The sequence below is a fragment of the Phocoena phocoena genome, chromosome 11 (genome assembly GCF_963924675.1).
Source record: "Phocoena phocoena chromosome 11, mPhoPho1.1, whole genome shotgun sequence".
NCBI lineage: Eukaryota > Metazoa > Chordata > Mammalia > Artiodactyla > Phocoenidae > Phocoena > Phocoena phocoena.
The window spans coordinates 46584534-46605395 of NC_089229.1; the positions used below are offsets into that span (position 1 = coordinate 46584534).

A 20862-nucleotide genomic window follows, 5' to 3' on the forward strand; every position below is an offset into this window, starting at 1 on the left:
TTCCATTGTATATATGAGCCACTTCTTCTTTATCCATTCGTCTGTTGATGGACATTTAGGTTGCTTCCAGGACCTGGCTATTGTAAATAGTGCTGCAATGAACATTAGGGTGCACGTATCTTTTTGAATGACGGTTTTCTCAGGGTATATGCCCAGTAGTGGGATTGCTGGGTTGTATGGTAGTTCTATTTGTAGTTTTTTAAAGAACCTCCATACTGTTCTCCATAGTGGCTGTATCAATTTACATTCCCAGCAACAGTGCAAGAGGGTTCCCTTTTCTCCACAGCCTCTCCAGCATTTATCGTTTGTAGATTTTTTGATGCTGGCCATTCTGACCGGTGTGAAGTGATACCTCATTGTGGTTTTGATTTGCATTTCTCTAATGATTAGTGATGCTGAGCATCTTTCATGCATTCGTTTTATACAGATTGCTGTCAGTTATTTAAGCTGGCCTTTTGCTGGCCTGGGAGACAATGTGGTTTGGTGAAAAGTGCCCAGGCTTTGGATTCAGTTCCCAGCTTTGCCACCTGTGTGACCTGGGGCAAGTGAATTATCCTGTCTGAGCCTCATCTGTAAAATGGAGATGAGACTACCTCCTGTGGGGCTCTCGTGGGGATCAGAGCTGATGCACAGAGGTTGGATAGGAGACATTCCACAAATGCAGCTAGTGTAACATATGGTTATAGTATTATGTATCTCAGGGACTGTCTGATTTGCCCTTTTCTATCTCACATTCTTCACCTGCAAACTTATTTTTGACCTAACAGGACCTAAAAGACGTGGGTCGAAACCAGTCATGTGACATTGCACTCTTGCCAGAGAATAGAGGGAAAAATCGATACAACAATATATTGCCCTGTAAGTTTTGTGTTGAAATTTGTAATACTGTCTTCCTCTAGCCATTTTTTTCTCTTTTCCATGAGTAAAATGGGGCAAAGCAATATGGTATAGCTGGATATGGGAGATCAGAGGCTCTGAAAAGTCTTTAAAAAGAAATGACCTGTATGTTATTGCACTTCCCTCCAGGGAGATAACAACCAGCTGAGATTCTGGCTCTGAGAGGCCTCCTATGCTGTTGACATTTCACCATGTGGTCCTAATGCTTCTCCTTATAGAGGCCTAAGAGCAGTAACAGGGTTAACAATAAGGGCCAAGCTGGGTTTACTTAAAGTCTGTAGTTAGCAATTTTATATATTTTTTGTTTGTTTGTTTATTTATATATGTACATATATTTATGTGTTATCCTTACCCAATTAGGTGAAGCAATAGAAGGTAGTTTTTCTGGATTGTATTCATTCTAGCAGTGAAAGGGAGCTGGCCACTCCATCGGGCAAATGATATGGTATTACAAAGGAAGGCACAGAGGGGGCTTCAGAGAGCATTTGGCTCGTCTGCTTGTGTGTTTCCGGGTCACCTGTGCAACCAGAGGCAAGTTAGTGATCCTGTCTGAGCCTCATCTGCAAAATGGAGATGAGAATACCTCCCCCGTGGGGCTGTCATGGGGGTCAGAGCTAACGCACATCAAACACCAAGCATTCTGTAAACAGCAGGAGAATCGCCATGACTCGCTGACAAATCTCTGTCAATAAACTTCCTTGCAGATGATGCCTCTCGAGTGAAGCTGTCCAATGTGGATGATGACCCGTGCTCTGACTATATTAATGCCAGCTACATCCCTGTAAGTGAACCAACCACGGGGCCATAGTAACTGGGAGGAAGCTTTGACGGGTGGCTATGCTGGAGACAGCCCTCCTCCAACACGCTCCCACCGTTCTAAGGTCTGGAAACATGTCAGTTTTAGAGAAAAAAAAGAAAAAAAAGATATGTCTGATTGCCGTAAAACACAGGCTGTCCTATTCAGTCACTGCTAAGGCCCAGTTTTCAAAATGGCTCTAGTCACATATGATTATAATGAGCCCAGGAGGCATTTTCAAAGGTCATTTTCGCTCTGCAGCCCTTAGTCAAGATTAGAGCTCCCTGAGGAAGCTAGACCTCCACGGCTAAGGCTGCCTAGCTAGGGAAGCTGATTCAAAGTTATGTGGATTTTTGAAAACCACAGACACAACTCAAAGGTTGTGCCAAACCTTTGGGCTCAGATTCTGGCTAGCATTTCGCCAGCTTCCTACGGCACCTACAGTGGAAAAAGCTTTAAGGTCAGACAGACCCTGTTTGAATCCCATCTCTGCCCCTTGCTGACTCTAGGACCTCGGGCAAGTTATGTCAATTCTGTGGGCCTCCATTTCCTTTTCCAAAAAAAGTGAGGATAATATTTACCTCAAATAATCCTCCATTCAGTCCATAAACACTATATAGTAAAGTGGAAGTCAGACTCTGAGCTGTGTACAAGGAGAGGGTCAGATGGAATCCTAACCCTCAGGGAACTCTCAGCAGAGTTGTGGCATCAGGAAATGACAAGGTGGGCGATGCCCTTGACAGGCTCGAATGGTGCTTCTCCAACATTAACATATATCCACATCATCTGCGGGTCTTGTTAAAATGAAGCTTCTGACGGGACTTCCCTGGCGGTCCAGTGGTTAAGACTCTGTGCTTCCACTGCAGGGGGCACGGGTTTGATCCCTGGTTGGGGAACTAAGATCCCACATGCTACGCGTCTCGGCCAAAAAAAAAAAAATGCAGCTTCTGATTCAGCAGGACTGGGGTGGGACCTGGGATTCTGTATTTCTAACAGGCTCCCAGATGATCCCTGTGCCACTGGTCTGAGGACCACTCTCTGAGTAGCGAGAGGCTATAGGTTGCTGCAGGAGCTTCTGGGAGAACATCCTCCAGCAGAAAGATAAAGGAAGGCTCAGCAGAGCAGGCACCATGCTGAGACTTGGAGGATAAATAAGGATTCGCCAGACGAGAGGCAGTGGGTAGAGCGGGGATGGGTGTGGCAGAGGTGACACAGTGTAGAGGCCCTGAGGAGAGGCAAGGAGAGAAAGAGCTTCTACTGGGATCTGCAAGTAATTCCATGCTGCTGGAGTGCAGGATGTGTGGGTGAAAATATCCTAGCTCATAGAGTTGTGGTTACAATTAAATAAGATCTGTGAAAATCCTGACCCACAACGTGTTATAGGGTGGATGCTCAATAAACAGTGGGTCCTCTTCCCTTAAGTTTCCCTTGCATGGTATCTCTTACCAACAACCCAAAGTCAAGTACCTGAAATGACTAAAACTCTTCTATGTTAAATAGGGAAAGAGCCTGATCAATGTTAGTTCCTCAGACAGTCCATACACACACATACACACACGCACGCACGCACATGCGCGCACACACAGGTATATATATTTACACTCATAATTGAGGGTGAAGTGTTTTCTAAATTATTGCCTGAGTCCTCCACTGCCTTTAAGAATAAACACAACCTAATAAAAAGGAACTTGGCTCTTAACAATAGGTCAGTGTTCCGGCCTTTGTCCTTCCTGCTTCCAATCCTTGACATGTGTTAGTATCTTTTTTCTCAAGTCAGGGCCCTGGCAAAGACTTACATCTCACCTAATCTGCAGAGCTAACCCTTTGTTTAGAGTTGTGAAGAGGCCCATTGTTTTTGACTCTCCACATTGTAAATTCATTGCAGGGCAACAACTTCAGGAGAGAATACATCGCTACTCAGGGACCTCTTCCCGGCACCAAGGATGACTTCTGGAAAATGGCGTGGGAACAGAATGTTCACAACATCGTCATGGTGACCCAGTGTGTGGAGAAGGGCCGAGTGAGTAAACGGTCTTCCTGACATACCAACCTCGCTTTCCTCCACCTGGTGTAATTCTACTCCCCATCTCCATCAGAAGTTAAAGACCAGGGCTTCCCTGGTGGCGCAGTGGTTGAGAGTCCGCCTGCCGATGCAGGGGACGTGGGTGGGTTTGTGTCCCGGTCCGGGAGGATCCCACATGCCACGGAGCGGCTGGGCCCGTGAGCCATGGCCGCTGAGCCTGCGCGTCCGGAGCCTGTGCTCCACAACGGGAGAGGCCGCAACAGTGAGAGGCCCACGTACAGCAAAAAAAAAAAAAAAAAAAAAAAAAAGAATAAAAAGAAGTTAAAGACCATAAAAGCCAAGTAGGGGTCATGTAAGAACACTGTTAGTGAATTAAAACCACTTGGTTATAAAAGCCTCTATCGTAAACCCAGGTGATGCCCAATTCTGATTCTGGGTCTGAAGTTTCAGTCAAAGATGTTTGCATTTGACAACTGGGATTATCAGAAGCGCCCATGACACAGAAGGATTACCTGGCCTCTTGTCTGCTCCATTCTCCGCTGTATGGAGAGAAGAGATAAACTGGCCGAGTCACTGGCGCTGTCCCTACTTTCAGGAAAGAAGGGGAAGTGAATTTTAGGCTGTGTCTGCAGAAACAAAGTAAAGTAGTTATCTGGACAAACTAAGCAAACCTCTTGTACTGGCATTTATAATCCTCTACTTTGTATGGTTACTTTGAGGATTAGAAAGAGAGATTACATGAAGTGCCCAGTAACTGTGCTCAATAATTATATGTCCACAGTCTTCTTTCGCCTGTCTCCATCTGTGAATGTGAGCTTGGCTAAATGTTCTGCCTTTTCAAAGATCACATGGCACATGGCACTGGATCCAGGTTGGGACAACGATATCAAAATATAAACAGAAAAGGGCCAGGGAGACAATGGCTTCCTCTTCGCAACTGGATCTTTCTTCAGAAAAACAAACAAAACCGAGAAATTGTAAGACATGGCTTATGTGCTAGTGGAATTGAAATGCTGAGGAAATCAATAAAAACTCAACAAAAGCCATAGAACACTGAACCTGAAAGGAAAATGAATCCGAAGGTTGGGGGGGTGGGGTTTGCTCCTTGAACGGTGTCTCTCCTTCACTTGGAGCAGCAGCCCAGCTTCAGCCCTGGCCATGAGCAGGTTAATGCAAAAAAGATGGTCAGACTGCCTCAGCAGCTCACCCTGGATTCCAACTCAAGAAGACATTTCGAGGAGGGAAAGTACAGGTTCATGGAGGAGGCGCGTTTCCGGACTCACTTTTTTTTTTCTGCCCGCCTTCCTCTAGGTAAAGTGTGACCATTACTGGCCAGCGGACCAGGATTCCCTCTACTACGGGGACCTCATCCTGCAGATGCTCTCGGAGTCCGTGCTGCCCGAGTGGACCATCCGGGAGTTTCGGATATGCAGCGTACGTTGGTTTGTTTGACTTTGTTTAATAACGCAGCTTGGGCAGATGAAGAACGCCCGTCAGTCCTCTTTTCTGCTGGTTTCTTCTCCTGTAGTTTCGCTCATAGGAATCCCTGCAGGGGCACGGTTGTCAAATTTGAAGGTTTGCCTCGGGCCGTTCCTCTTATTAGTCGCTCTGCTCTTACAGGAGGAACAGCTGGACGCGCACAGACTCATCCGCCACTTTCACTATACGGTGTGGCCAGACCACGGAGTCCCGGAGACCACCCAGTCCCTGATCCAGTTTGTGAGAACTGTCAGGGACTACATCAACAGGACCCCGGGGGCCGGGCCCACCGCGGTGCACTGCAGGTACTCCGCCCCCCGAAGCCAACAAAGTGGCAGCCGGGAGTAGAAATAAGGGTGTAAGCCTGAAGAATCGAGTGGCTGGAGGATTTGTCTACCCAACCAGTCTACAGAGGCCCAGGGGATGTTCTTCCACCCTCTTCCACCCACTCCTCTCCAGCCTCATTCCTTTGCACTGTCTCTCACCCTCACTCTCCATCTTTCTCTCCCTCTTGCTCTTTTTCCTACTATAGCAAATGCAAAGTTCTTCTGTGACTGCCAGGTCCCCCATAATTAGGCCCCATCTCACCCCCCTATCCAAATGCCCAGAGACTCCCCTCCCACTGTAGCGGGGGAGGAGACAGCTCACACTCATCCTTGCCTGTTACCATTCTTACTCCTGGAATGGCCTTCTCTCTCTCCTCCACCTGTGTAAAACCTAACCAGCCTTCAGGATCCCTGCTCTAGACTTCCTGCCAAGTCAAGTGGTACTTGCCATATGTGGCAACCCAATTTTGCTCTTAAATTTCTGTTCTTTCTTGACTTGTCTTTGCTTCAGTCTGTACGTCCATAAAAATCAAGCTACAAGCAGTCTGTCACTGTCCTTCTCCCTGGGGAGCCTGGTGTTTAGCTAATTAATGTTTGCAGAAACACTCTGATAGCCCTAACTGAATGGCACTAATAAATAAAGAGCAGGGAACTGCTACAGTAAGAGAAATGTCAGGTGTACTCATTTTCTCCAAATCTGCCCAGCACCCTAGGAGCCCAGCTTTTATATGTCGTTGGAACCCTGATGCTTTTAATAGGAACGTGAGGCTCTCAAGAGCTTCCTGCTTTCTAAAGAATGGCAGGCATTTTCACCCAATACCACTGAAAAACTGTTCTTCTTTATCTTAAAATATGTGCATCAAAAATCCCCAGGTTGTGCCATCACTTTAGGGAGCAATTTGACAATCCCTGGTAAAGCTGAAGGTGTTCATATTGCTATGATCCAGCAGTTCTGCTTCTACATATCAACCCTTGAGAAATCCCCACACATGTGCACAATGATGTTCACTGCAACACAGTTTCTAATAGAGAAAAACTAAAAACGATCTCACTGTCTATCAGTAGGGGATGGATTAGTGGTGGTTTATGAACTCTACAAAAGAAATTAGATCTACATGTAACAACGTAGACAAATTTCAAAAAAATATTCAATAGAAATGTTGGCAAAAGAATACATAAAACATGTTACCATTTTAGTAAATTTTGAAAACACACTGAAAGAATATATTGTGTGTGGATTTACATGAATATAGGAAGAGTATGAAAGCATGCATGGAAATGATACACAGCAAGTCCTTACCTCTGACAGGGTGGGAAGATGGAGGAAGGAAGGAGGAAAGATGGAAGGCCGGAGCCTTGGGTTATATTTCTTTGAGAGAGCACATTGAGAGAAAAAAGTATTCCTATAGTCTCCTCTAACTTGGAAGGGAAAGGAAAGATTGTGCTAGAGTCTCTGGATGCAGTCCAGAAAGGCCAGTTTAATTAAAAAGGCTCAGTCTTTCTTTACGCTCTCTTCTAGTGCCGGTGTGGGTAGGACTGGAACCTTTATCGCATTGGACCGAATCCTCCAGCAATTAGATTCCAAAGATTCTGTGGACATTTATGGAGCAGTGCATGACCTAAGACTTCACAGGGTTCACATGGTCCAGACTGAGGTAAGAGTTCGGCTGGAGGACACAGACCAGCCTGTCTCCATCCTCTAAAATGTCTGGGGTTTTAATCTGATAAGGGGAAAGAACTATGACTCTTTAGGAGAAGAAAGAGAATTGAATAGTGATGTTTTCTGGGACTTTTTATTTTGAAACAAATTTCAGTGACCTTGAGGATGATGTATATTCTTATCTTTACTGAACTGGTTGCCCATCTTCTTTAGGTGGGTAGGAAGAAAAATAGATTTTTTTTAAATCAATGCATTAACATGGGCAAAGTTCAGCTAGCTCATCATGAAGGTCATTTTAAGATAGGCTAGTGATTGAGCGCAAGAACTTCAGTTAGTAAAGAGGAAGCAGATTCTAATCTCTTCTCTCCTTCAGCCCACCCCAGCTGCAACCCCACACCAAGGAGTGTACATTAATTGTGAAGGATAAATGCTTCCATTTATACAGTCCTTTAACATTTGCAGGGCATTTCTGAACATATTATCTCATTAAATTTTCACCAAAAAAAAAAAAAAAAAAAAGCCAGATGAGAGAAGTATTATTTTCCATTTCCAGGCTAGAAAACTGAAGTTGAGAGGCTAAAGGGCTTTGCACAGTTATGAAGTGGCTGAGCTGGGACTTGAACCCTGTTCTAGAGAATCACAAGCCCTAAGCCCCACGTGCCCTGCCCCACAGCCTCAGAGTCAAATCTATGTCCCCCGAGAGACCAAGCCTGTCATTCCTCTGTATCATTGCCTTACCAGGCCCAAGTTCTCTTGCCCTTGTGTTTCCCAAGTAGTTCTGCAAAGTCCTCTATTAAAAAATTGCCTATGGTCAAAAAGGTGAAAAGTTCTACATGCTACCATGTCCCCTGTTAGAGTCACAGGATACATGAAAGCTGTGCAGGTGGCCATGCTCCACAAAACGGAGATGTCCTGCAGCAAAGGCTCCCCTCGAGCTTGGTTGAGTCCACTATTGCTGAAACTGCTTTGACCCCCCCAAGATTCCCTTCTTTTTTAAAAAAAATTATTTATTTATTTATTTATATTTGTTTCTGGCTGTGTTGGGTCTTTGTTGCTGCGCGCAGGCTTTCTCTAGTTGCGGCGAGCGGGGGCTACTCTTCGTTGCGTCGCACGGGCTTCTCATGGCGGTGGCTTCTCTCTTGTTGCGGAGCATGGGGTCTAGGTGTGTGGGCTTCAGTAGTTGTGGCTCTCGGGCTCTAGAACGCAGTCTCAGTAGTTGTGGTGCATGGGCTTGGTTGCTCTGTGGCATGTGGGATCTTCCCGGACCAGGGCTCGAACCCGTGTCTCCTGCATTGGCAGGCAGATTCCCAACCACTGTGCCACCAGGGAAGCCCCTGGATCCCCTTGTTGTATAGCACATATTAATATCCTGCAGATCCTCATATTCTGTTACACATTTGGGAAAACACTGTCGTCATTGCCTCATACAGGCAGGGCCCACACCCAGGACCCTCTATCCCCAATTCCATAATAAAATTTTAAATATTTTATTATGAAACTTTAAAAAAATACATGAAACTAGGGAAACTATTATAATGAATGTCCATACCCAAACCCCAGTCTCTACAGTTATTAGTATTCTGTGTTCTTTTTGCATTTATAGCCCACATACACTGTTCCCCCAGCCCATGACCTCACTGGAATATTTTAAAGCAAATCCTACTAATACTGTGTATTTAAAAACATATATATTTAATATATTTTTATATTTTATATATTTATATATTATGCATTATTAATAGTATTATATATTTTACTGCATATATATTTTTACAGTTATATATATATTTTTTTACAGTTAAGGACTCTTTAAAAATCATGACCACAATACCATTATCACACCTAACAATTTTAATCATAATCCCTTAATATCATCTAATATCTAGTCAGTGTTAAAATATCCCTAATTATCTCAAAGATTTCTTCTTACACTTAGTTTGCGTTAGAATCCAAAGTCCATACATTGTGTTTGGTTGAAGTCTCTTTTAAATTTCTTTTCATCTATAACAGTCCTCCCTCTGATTTGTTTTCTGTGCCATTTATTTGTTAAAGAAATCAGTTCATTTTCCATAGATTTTCCCACGTTCTGAATGTGGCTGACTGCTTTCTCATAATGTATTCCATTTTTCATAACGTAAGGTAATGTATTCCTCTATTTCTCATAATTTTTGTCAGTGGGTCATTAGATCTAGAGGCTTCATGAAGTCTCTAGACCACATGCTTCGTGGGTGGTGCTGAGTACTTCCTGTTGCATCATATCAGGAGGCACTTCCTGTCTGTGTCTCTTCTCCATGCTGATGAAATGACAATGGTCATCCACTGTAACATTTCCCATCGGCCTTTCGCTTAACGGTTTTGGCAGCCACTGACGACCACTGTCTAGCTCTGTTCTTTAATTAAGGGTTGTAGAATTATATCACACTATATCATCATTGTTTTCCTTCAGCTTTTTCCACAAGACTACAAGTTCCTAGAGGGTAGGAACTTGTTTTCCTTTGCTCTAACCTCAATATTTTTTTAATCTATTAAATGAATGAACAAATATCCTACAATTATGCTGCTAAAAAGTCAGCATCAGTGTTCCATTACTAATTTGTTTTCATTTTCACAAACTCAAACCATACTTAATTTGTAATTTGGAGAAGAGGAGATTATCACATTATAAATAATCGCAAGGGGTGTGTGTGTGGCGGGGGGTGGGGTTCAGGCTCCCTGGTTATTGTCAGAGCTTCTTGGGCCATGTATCACTTCTGTACACCTGCTCAGAACTCTGGAGATGCATTTTGGCAAAGAATAGGCACCCCCTACTGTAAATATCACTGGCTAACTTCCAGGGCAGGGGCAACACAATATGCCAAAGCTCTCCCTCCTCCTTGGACATAACTCCTCTTTCCCCTGTTCTCTTCCCCTTCTCCTCCTAACCTCTGCAGATTCTATGGTTCTCGTTCTTCAGCCTGCCTTTTCAGTGTTCGAGTTCCCGAGGGTCTGTCCTCAAGGCACAGCTCTTCTTTCTCTCCATCTTCATTCTTCGTGATGTCCTCCACTCCCATGGCTTTGGGAACCACGTAGATGCTCACATGTCCCAAATCTCATTCTCCTTCCCCAGCATTCACCTGAGTACCTGCCTCCTGGGCAGTTCCACCAGGAAGCTTTACAGTCATCTCATCTCCAACTCAAAACCCTCAAAACCGAACTCATTATCTTTCTTTAAAAACGTAAACAACAGGGACTTCCCTGGCAGTCCAGTGGTTAGGACTCCGTGCTTCCATTGCAGGGGGCCCAGGTTTGATCCCTGGTTGGGGATCTGACTTCTGTTCCCACAGTTCCCATAGTTACATCTGAGCAGCGACTAAGCCCTGTACATTCTACCAAGCATCTTTCTCCTTGTTCTAGTCTCTCGACCCTGCCTTTGCCCAGCTCTTCACTAACCCCCAGCGGGCCTTCGCAGTAGCCTCCTTGTGGCTTTCCGGCCTCTAGCTTCTGCCCTAACAGCTCCATCACCACTGCCACCACCAAAGTGCTCTCTCGCTGTGTCAACTCCCTGCATAAAAATCGTGGAAAGCTCTTCATTGCTTTAAAATGAAGCTCAAGCTCTTCGTAGCCTGGTTCCAACTTATTTCCCCAGTTTCATGTCATAATGCCACCCATCCCCACTGTTTTAGGGTCTGTCAAAATTAAGGAAGGCTTCCCTCTCTGGGCCAGAATCAACAATTCTTTTGATCATGCTGAATAAAGATTGCAATAAGATAGAAATTTTCTCTTTCCTTTTTCTCTATCAAACAAAATCCCAAACAATATCCAGATATTATCTGTCTTGCTTGAAGGCTCTGCTGAAGGTGGGCTCCTTCTACGGTCTTAGATGCTCAGAACCGGCACCGCTCACTTGGTTTTGAGAGTGAGTGCAAAGGGGTGCGATCCACAGCTGAGCCCTTGTGGGTGATGGTTCCAGCAAAGGAAAAAGGACATTCTGACATCCCCTGTATTACTTTTCTGGGTCCACAGAGAGAGTCAACTTCAACTTTATTCTACCTTATTTGAGAGACAAAGGGGTGCAGGGCTTCACAAGTTTTGATAAATATATTAAAGAGCAAAGGTTTCTAAACAAGGAGGCATTAGACAGGGAGTTTGCGAGTGTGTCCCTCCTTCTTTTAGCTGCTGAGTGTGTCCCTCCTTCTTTTAGCCTGGCTTGGGGCATGTTTGCAGCCTGACTCTGAGAGAGACACTCAGACGGAGCAATAACTTGTTAAAGAACAATAGGTGATAGTAACTGTCCATCAATCTTATCTGCTCCCCACGAGGAGGAAACAGTGGGATGTTATGGGACTCAGTGCTCATTTGGGGAATTGTCCTGGGAGTTTCCCATGACCTATGCACCCTACATTTTAACTACACTAGACTTCTCACAGCTTTCAGAATATATTTGCACTTTCGTGTTATTTACATCATTTGGAATATCCTATTTCTTTGCTCAAATTCTTAACAAATGTCGCCTTTTCTCTCTAGCTCCGTATTTTCCTCCCTCCAAAGTGAACCTGATGGCTTCTTCTCATGTATGAAGCTTTATAAACAGTTCTGTCTTACGTTTATCACTTTATAGTTATTTGTCCACATACCTGCCCCTCTGCTAAACTGTGCATTCAGAGACCATGAAAGGCTATAAGTACAATCCTATAAATATTATCTCATACTACAGCTATCGGTGAAGTTGAATGGAACTAAGGCTTCACCAGCTTGCTGGACATAGGAAAATGATCTTATATGACGTGAAGTTCATACATTAGACTTTATCTACTTTTCGTTAAGAATAAAGTGGGACAATGAGGTATCACCTCACACCAGTCAGTATGGCCATTATCAAAAAATCTACAAACAATAAATGCCAGAGAGGGTGTGGAGAAAAGGGAACCCTCTTGCACTGTTGGTGGGAATGTAAATTGATACAGCCACTATGGAGAACAGTATGGAGGTTCCTTAAAAAACGAAAAATAGAATTACCATATGACCCAGCAATCCCACTACTGGGCATATACCCTGAGAAAACCATAATTCAAAAAGAGACATGTACCACAATGTTCATTGCAGCTCTATTTACAGTAGCCAGGACATGGAAGCAACCTAAGCGTCCATCGACAGATGAATGGATAAAGAAGATGTGGCACATATATACAATGGAATATTACTCAGCCATAAAAAGAAACGAAACTGAGTTATTTGTAGTGAGGTGGATGGACCTAGAGTCTGTCATACAGAGTGAAATAAGTCAGAAAGAGAAAAACAAATACTGTATGCTAACACATATATATGGAATCTAAAAAAAAAAATGGTTCTGATGAACCTAGGGGCAGGACAGGAATAAAGACACAGACGTACAGAATGGACTTGAGGACACAGGGAGGGGGAAGGGTAAGCTGGGGCGAAGTGGGAGAGTGGCATGGACATATACACACTACCAAATGTAAAATAGTTAGCTAGTGGGAAGCAGCCGCATAGCACAGGGAAATCAGCTCCGTGCTTTGTGACCACCTAGAGGGGTGGGATAGGGAGGGTGGGAGGGAGGCACAAGAGGGAAGGGATATGGGGATATAAGTATACATATAGCTGATTCACTCTGTTGTACAGCAGAAACTAACACACCATTGTAAAGCAGTTATACTCTAATAAAGATGTAAAAAAAAAAGAGAGAAGCACAACAACAACAAAATAATAATAATAAAGGAAAGTTTTAATAAAGCACAAGCTAGGGAGAAATTCAGGGGAAATTTTGATTCTAAAGTTTAATGCTTTCTTGCACTCCGATTTGACTGTATATTTTCCAAAAGAAACTATCGATGTATTGCCCTTACCAGTAGGATAGACCCAGTATTTGACTAAAGAACATGAACTACCATTATTGCTAGGTCAAGTATTGTAACTGCCTTTAAGATTTAAAGATCCAAGAACAAAGAAGAGAGATGAAATGTGAATAAAGAATAAAGGAATTCACAAGAAAAAAAAGCAAGTGGGAACACATTAACAATCTGAAGGTTTTAGTAGTAATCATTTTCAAAGGGGTATTCTGTAGGGAAAGGAAGAATTTATATTTAAGACAAGGCAAATTAATGAATTTTAACTGGTTTCAAAGCCCAGGGTGGATCATTGTTGAAGAATTTATTAATAAGACGTAGCATAGAGGTACGACAGCTCATTCACAGTCAAACTCTAAGTTCTCAAACTCATTTAATATCCCAGTAGAATTGAAAATATGAATTATGCTTTGGATGGGAGAAAACAGGGAAGTGTCAGTCTATAATTTGGTGGATTGTTTTCAAGATGACAGAAATGATTGCCTATACTAAAAACCATTTTCAGGAGAGTACCCTTCTTGAATTTTCAAGATCAAGGTGTCATAAAACACTCATAACAAGTGAGCTCGGTTTGTGAGCAGAAATGCAGAGAGTGGTTATTAATATTAACACAGGCCTCACTTATGATTGATTGATTTCTTTGAAATATCCTAATCTAATGATTATAGCAGACCTATATGATGAGGTCCAGTGAGTAGATGACCACGCAGCCAGGGGCAATGCCTAGTGCCAACCCATAAAAATAAATACTTGTCCACTTTTAAAGATCATTGATGAGGTAAGATTTTATAGTCTCCCGTTGTGTCTCAAACCTTGATAACACTCCAGAGCTGACCACATGGATCACCTTAAACACAGGGTCTAGTAATGTTTTTCAATATCCATCTAATTGACAGCAATACAAAGTCTAATACAAACCATTAATAGTCAAAAGATGTTAGCTGTAGAAGAGACCTTGCTCTCCTTGTTTTATAGATGGGGAAACTGAGATCCCCATCTAGGCCAGCTGGTGGCAGACTGCGAGCCCAGGGTCTCTGATCTGAGCAGTGCTGTGTCACTGAGCGAGCCCAAGGCGGAGCACTAAGGTTACACAGACATTCATTCCCTTATTAGACAGCTCGGTTGGTAGTAAGGAAGGGGGCCCAATGCACAAGTTTGGCCGCCTATGGCTGAGCTTCTGTTGTCAGTGGAGGTCTTTGTGGTGTCCTTTTGGTCACCAAAACACTGACTCTTCTGTACTTGTTTCTATTTCAAAGTAGTTAGTTTCTAAACCACAGACAAGACGCACGATGCTTCTGCACCCAAGTGGTGACTTAGGTCAGCAACAACCAGACCCATATCACTATACCCTGGTAAATGGGTCATACAGACATTCAGAGGAGACAGAAATTGCTTTTCCAATCTAGGAGAGTCTGATAAGCCTTCAAAGCAACACAAAATTTGTCACTTTCTCACACAAACACATAATTATATTTAGGTTCTGCTTACAATACTTCAAAAATTCAGGATAGACTTGTTTTCATACAGGTCGAAATGAAAGTGTGCTGAATTAGTCCATGACTCTTTTTATGAAAATAACTCTGATATGTGACCAGATTTCATAGCTTAAAATTTGGCTGAAATTTAGTTTTGTCTTGTTCTTTATAACTCATTTTAAACATTACATCTGGTTAACTCTTCGCTTAAATTCTGACCCAAGGAGAGGTGTCGAAGCAGCTTAGAAACTTGAACTAAAAGAATTCTCATCTCTTGAAGCACAGCCATCATCGGCAGACCATGCATAAAAATATCATTCTATTTGTAAAGAATTTAAGCATTTCCTAAAATAAAGAAAAGCTGCACAAAGGAGAGCACAACCTTCTCCAAAGGGACAGCAAAAAAAAAAAAAAAAAAAGTAGCTTCCAGATAGCTGACAGGTGGGTCTGGCCTCACTGTGTAAGCCTCTGTGGTTTTCTGCAGTCAGCCAACATGTTTGAGATTCTTCCATGAGTCAGACTCAGATGCTGAGAGAACCAAGATGTACACACCTATTGTATACACCTCCTTTTTCTCACCATACTCCCCCTCAAAAGGGAATGAAATAGCACAGTATGCAGTGAAATGATTTTCTCATTCAACAATGCAATGAAATTAGGTTTCATCTAAGAAAACTGGTGTAGTGAAAAAGACATGAAGTTTGGGTTCACACACCCAGGATTAAATCCTAGGGTCCCATTTCTCAGCTACGTGACCTTGAAGAAGTTACTTAACTTCTCTGAGTCTCCACTCATATGGATGATTATATCTACTATATGAGGCTGTCAAAATAATCAAAGGAGATAATTTATGTAAAATGCATCGCACAGTTTTTGGCATTCATTTGTATATTTAATAACTGTTTGTGGAGGACCTACTATGGCCAGACATAGTTGTAGGCCCTCACGGAACATACTCTAAATACGCACGTACAGAAAAAAAGATGAATAAACACCACCTCTCTGCCCATTATCATTATTCTATCCTCTGTGGTAATAGAAAGCAGTCACTCTTCTACATACTAGAGACCATTAGTGAAGGGATGATCAAGAAATTTGCTAACCATATAGAATCCCATTACTGTTGAGGTTTGGTGAGACTCCCTTGTCTTACTTTTTTTTTTTTTTTTTTTTTCATTTATTTTTGGTTACATTGGGTCTTCATTGCTGCACATGGGCTTTCTCTAGTTGTGGTGAGTGGGGGCTACTCTTCGTTGCGGTGCGTGGGCTTCCCATTGCGGTGGCTTCTCTTGTTGCAGAGCACGGGCTCTAGGCACGCAGGCTCAGTAGTTGTGGCGCACGGGCTTAGTTGCTCCGCGGCATGTGGGATTTTCCCGGAGCAGGGCTCAAACCCGTGTACCCTGCATTGGCAAGCGGATTCTTAACCACTGCGCCACCAGGGAAGCCCCTCCTTGTCTTTCTTATGCTTGAAAATTTGCCTTCCTCTGACATGTCTTCTGCTTTTTCATAGTGTCAGTATGTATACCTACATCAGTGTGTAAGAGATGTTCTCAGAGCAAGGAAGCTACGGAGTGAACAAGAAAACCCCTTGTTTCCAATCTACGAAAATGTGAATCCAGAGTATCACAGAGGTAGGAGCTTACTTCACTAATTTATAAGTTTATTTATCAAAATACAGTGGATCTGGAAACCATTAAAAACCTCAAGCTTTTCCAACGTGCACCGCGCATCTCTTCTTCTACCCAAAGGCTTGAGGGAAATGCCCTCACAAAGTGGCAACAGGGAAGAGAGGCAGAGTGGGGGAGGAGAGCCCCCATAGTGGAGCACAGATTTCACATGGTATCTCTTCCTAGGTCTGGGGTGCCCTCTACTCAGGACTCGGCTTAACATTTCTAAGGGATAAGGCTCAGTGCTAAGAAGGATGCTTTGAAATAGCAACTGGGAGTTCAAATTGTAAAATCCCTTTGGAGAAGAACTTGGCCACGTGTATCAAGGTCCTTAATATGTTCTTTTCACCCAGTATTTCTACTGCCACCCTAAGTACTGCAAAAGCTTTATGCATGAAGCTTTGCATAGTTAAAGGTCTGAGTGAAAAAATCTAAATGTTTAACTGTGGAGGACTAAGTACACCACAGTGCATCCACTGAGTAGAACACGATGCAGTCATTAAGAATGATATTTTTAAAGATATTATAATAGTATAGATATTCTCATAAATAAGTTAAGTAAGAAAAGAAGAATGTAAAACAAACAGAAATAACACATAAGGGGGAAAAAAAAGACTGGAAAGAAATATACCACAATACTAAATAACTTTCTCTGAGTAGTAAAATAATATATGATTTTTCTTCCATTTTATGTTTTTTCTAAATTTCCTAGAACAAGCATGTTACATTTTTTAAATGACAAATTCAGTAAAAAATATGTATAAACTTTGTAAGGCACTGCTTTGATCAGACAATAGTTAATTGACACAGGAAGGGTCTGCCTTTTCCTACTCAGGACCATCATTAAGATCTAATTTAGCACATTGGCTAATTGCAAATTTGAAGTTACATTGTATTATTTATTACCAGCTAACAAATTACACCAAAACTTAGCAGCTTACCTCTATGTTTATTATCTCATAGTTTCTGTAGATCAGGAATTTGGGAGGGGCTTAGCTGAGTGGATCTGGCCCGGGGTCTCTCATGAGGTTGCAGTCAAGACATTGGCCAGGGCTACAGTCATCCGAAGGCTTGACTGGGGCTGGAGTGCTCACTGCAAGATGTTCACTCATGTAGCTGTTGTCATAAGTTTCAGTTTCTTGCCACACGGACCAATATCCACCTATAGATTTATTTTTTGTGGGGGGGAGACAAACATGATTTTAGAGCTCTTTTATCACCATTTCTAAATGCTCTTCAGTTTTATTAAGTTCTCTGCACCCTCTATACCCACCCATCTAGCCAGTATGTAAAATAGTTAATAACCTGTAAAGCACCCATACATAAGAGGGCTGCTACTTTAAGGGAGTTCTTTGTAAATCAGATAATCCTTTTGTTTTGTGATTAATTACCCCCTAATTTATCTGTATAGTAAACTGAGGTTTTTGCATAGCAGATTCTTTAAGAAGCTCCAGGATGGAGGGGGCTCTGGAGGATCTTGGAGGTTCCTTTGTATTGTTTTGACTTGTTTAAGAGTCTTTTTTTAGTGTGATCCTGGGTGCTCCTGAAAGAAGCTAACTATGGTATGGTTAGCTTCAGGCATCTGAAAATTAGGATTCAGGAACAGCTCTGGAACTAACTAGCATTCACAAGCCGTGTAACCCTGAGTGAGTTTCTGTGCCTCTCTGGGTCTGTGGGTTCATCTGTAAAACCAGAGGGGATAGACTGGAATCAGTAGTCCTTTCCAATTCTAGTAATCTATGGTTCTGAATGCAATGACCTGGGATGGTCTCATCCTAAACCATATTGAGTTTCTGTCGTTTCTGTGAGTCTTTGCCATTTGTCATTTTCATACACAGAAGAAACAACTGTGACACACCCTGCTACAGCCTCTAATTCTGGTGTCCTTCCTTTCAGATGCGGGTTATTCAAGGCATTGAGAATGCACCTGGAGATCTCCTGGATCAAAACTATTCACTGTGTGATTTCTTCTTAAAAACTTGCTTCATGCCCTACAGAGGTGCAAGCTATTTCTGTTGATACTATGTATAATTTATTAATCTGGAGAATTTTAAAGAATTTATGTAATTTAAAGGTAACAGATATTATTGTACATAGTTGTATTTTGTAGTTTCTTCTGTAAATATGTATTTTTTCATAATGTTTAATATTAAGCTTTATATAATACTATTTTTCCACACTAAAGTGTTCATGGCTTGTTCTACATAAACTAATTCAACCAGTATCACAGGATGACTGGTAAAATGTGTACGCAGGTGCCTGCTGTGCTGGGGCCGTGGTTTTTACCAGTTTTAATCCTTACTGGACAGGATAAAGGGCAGGGCTGGACAGAGCAGGGAGTACAGCGGGCTTGGCTGCACTGCCGTCCCATGAATCTTAGGATCCAAAGATGATCCAAATGCGATTTGGACAAATGTAACAATCAAAAGAAAGGACTGGGGAGATGCGATTAAGCAGCACCAAAGGTTAAATCGGTGGTTGTGCCTCAGGTGGTTAGTCTCTCCCCTTTCTCCTGCCTGAGGTTCAAGCCAACGTGGTCAGCTCAGGGGCCACGTAACTTGCTGAGCAAGTCCAGGCTGCAGGGCTGAGGGTTCTGAGAGAGAACGACCCAAACAGAAGTGATGAATTCCCCATATGAAGAAGCATGCCATCTGCCCTCCTAACTGGAAACCTAGTCAACATGCAAAGTGCCATCCATAGTGATGGGAAACTGTTTCACTGCATCCACGGTGTGCTGTGCGAACACGCATCCCACACTGGGATGTGTGTGTTGCCCAAGGGACACATGCTCGTCTTTGTCTCATTTCTTGGGGGCTGCATTCTTGGAAGAGTCAAAATTGCACCCGTCACACTTGGTTTTCCCATTAAAAGAATATTGCGGTGGCATATTATACTCCTGATCAAAGGGCCTAACATCAATATCTATAGAAATGTCCTCAAACATCATATATCGTTAATTTAAAAAACACAAAAATTCAGTGGTGCTTAGTATAAAATTTTCCAAAAGCCTTTTTTAGTAAATCATTGAGGTCAAAATATAGGGTAGACACCTTCAGTTGCATTTAATATAAAAAGCACTACCTACTCTACCAAGTTGATCTTCAGTGTGTGTGCCTATTTTGACTATAACAAATTTCAGTGAGTCAGAAAGTGGGCATTGCCCTCCCCAAGGTCCAGTTCTGAGGGTCTTCCTGGAGAAAATTTGACAGGCATCTGCACGGTTATCCTCATGGCTACCTGAGAGATGAGTCGGGAATGTTTGCCTTTTTCTCACTACAAATTTCTCTGAAATAAACTTAAGAATTAGAAATCAAGGTTGTTGATCTCACAGCTTCATTTGCAGAAAGAGTACATTTCTTTTCAAAATGTATATTTTTGCTACATACTATAGAGTCCCATAAGTAATATAATGGGTGTCATTGGCATAGTAATGGAAAAATCATTAAATATTCCTAAAAGAGTTATTTATAGTTAAGTAAAGCTCCACCCAAACTGGAAAAATTTCCAGGGCTCTTTGAAGTTTATGGAAACAGGAAAAAACTTTATAAGAATGAATGCGAAGAGGATTCCAAGTTTTCACAGTATCATCGTGCTCAATGCCCGTGTGAAATGACAGTGTTAGTCTCTGACCCTGTTTCGGGAAACCAGGTGGCTCTTCTAGAAATGAAAAGGAACAACATACATGTGAGTGTGGCAGTGGTACCACCAGGGAGAAAATAAAGGTCGGAGATTTATGAGATGTGGTGTCTATTAGGAATAACTTTCCCTGTATTAATAAGAAAAGGCAAGAAATTTAGAAAAACAATTTTAAGCTAACGTCGCTGGGCACAAAGCATATTCAAACATGGAAAGAAATTCATTTTTGGCTTTTCATTTATTCAGAAAAGTTTTAGTGCCTGCAACTTGCCAGGCACTGTCCTAGAAACTACACATTTCTACTTAATACAGAGAAAGCATCACAGTAATAATGCTGGGGTTATTGTTACTATTTTCAGTTAAGCCTGAAAGAGGGCCTCAATGAGGCAGTGAAGTTACCGAGCACCAGGGCAGCGGCAGCCTTCTGCGGACCACACACTGGCAAGAGCTGATGCTGCTTCTCTAGCAAATCGCTGGACCAAAAAGAGAAAGCAATTAATTGAACAAGTCAAGAATTCAAACCATAAAAAACCTACACGTCTGTAAAAGTAAATACCCTGGCATATCTGGGGTGGAATCAGAGTCATAAAAATGGACGTGACAAGGGAAAACTGTATGTTCTTTTAGTCTAATGCAGGACATATTTATTCCTACCCTCCACCTGTCTAATTTTAAATCTCCTTAGCAACAAATATTTCACTATCTTCCCTTCCACCACCACCAAAGACTAAATACATAATCTAGTTGATCTATTTATTAAATTTAGGAGGAGGAATAAAAGGTTTCCTTGACATTCAGCTCAATTGGATGTATTTTAATTTAATCCCATCATGTGTTATGTCTTGGTAAACACTCCGTTTCCTGTCGCGGTGGGCATCCTGGCAGTGCACCTGTGCGGTACACTTTAATCATCAAGCCTTCAAAGTGTTATTGAGCTATCAAATCTCAGAAGGGTCCCGTCTTGCATCTTAATAATTATTTATCCAAGTTCTTTATAATTAACTCCTTTAATCTCTACTCATTAAATCAATTTCGTATTATTCTGTTTTCTCTGGATAGC

General features: G+C 42.3%; 1 protein-coding gene across 1 annotated transcript in view; it reads left to right on the top strand.

Annotated features, from left to right (window-relative positions):
* PTPRB (protein tyrosine phosphatase receptor type B) overlaps positions 1 to 19478 on the top strand; it is a 113352-nt gene extending 93874 nt beyond the window's left edge. Inside the window, exons 27-34 of the mRNA XM_065886747.1 lie at positions 768 to 858; positions 1602 to 1678; positions 3579 to 3713; positions 5028 to 5150; positions 5337 to 5500; positions 7041 to 7176; positions 16010 to 16130; positions 18063 to 19478. Of these exons, the coding sequence (XP_065742819.1) occupies positions 768 to 858; positions 1602 to 1678; positions 3579 to 3713; positions 5028 to 5150; positions 5337 to 5500; positions 7041 to 7176; positions 16010 to 16130; positions 18063 to 18085 (870 nt within the window). The 3' untranslated portion in view covers positions 18086 to 19478. The remainder of the gene's footprint in view (positions 1 to 767; positions 859 to 1601; positions 1679 to 3578; positions 3714 to 5027; positions 5151 to 5336; positions 5501 to 7040; positions 7177 to 16009; positions 16131 to 18062) is intronic.
* The last annotated feature ends 1384 nt before the right edge of the window (positions 19479 to 20862 follow it).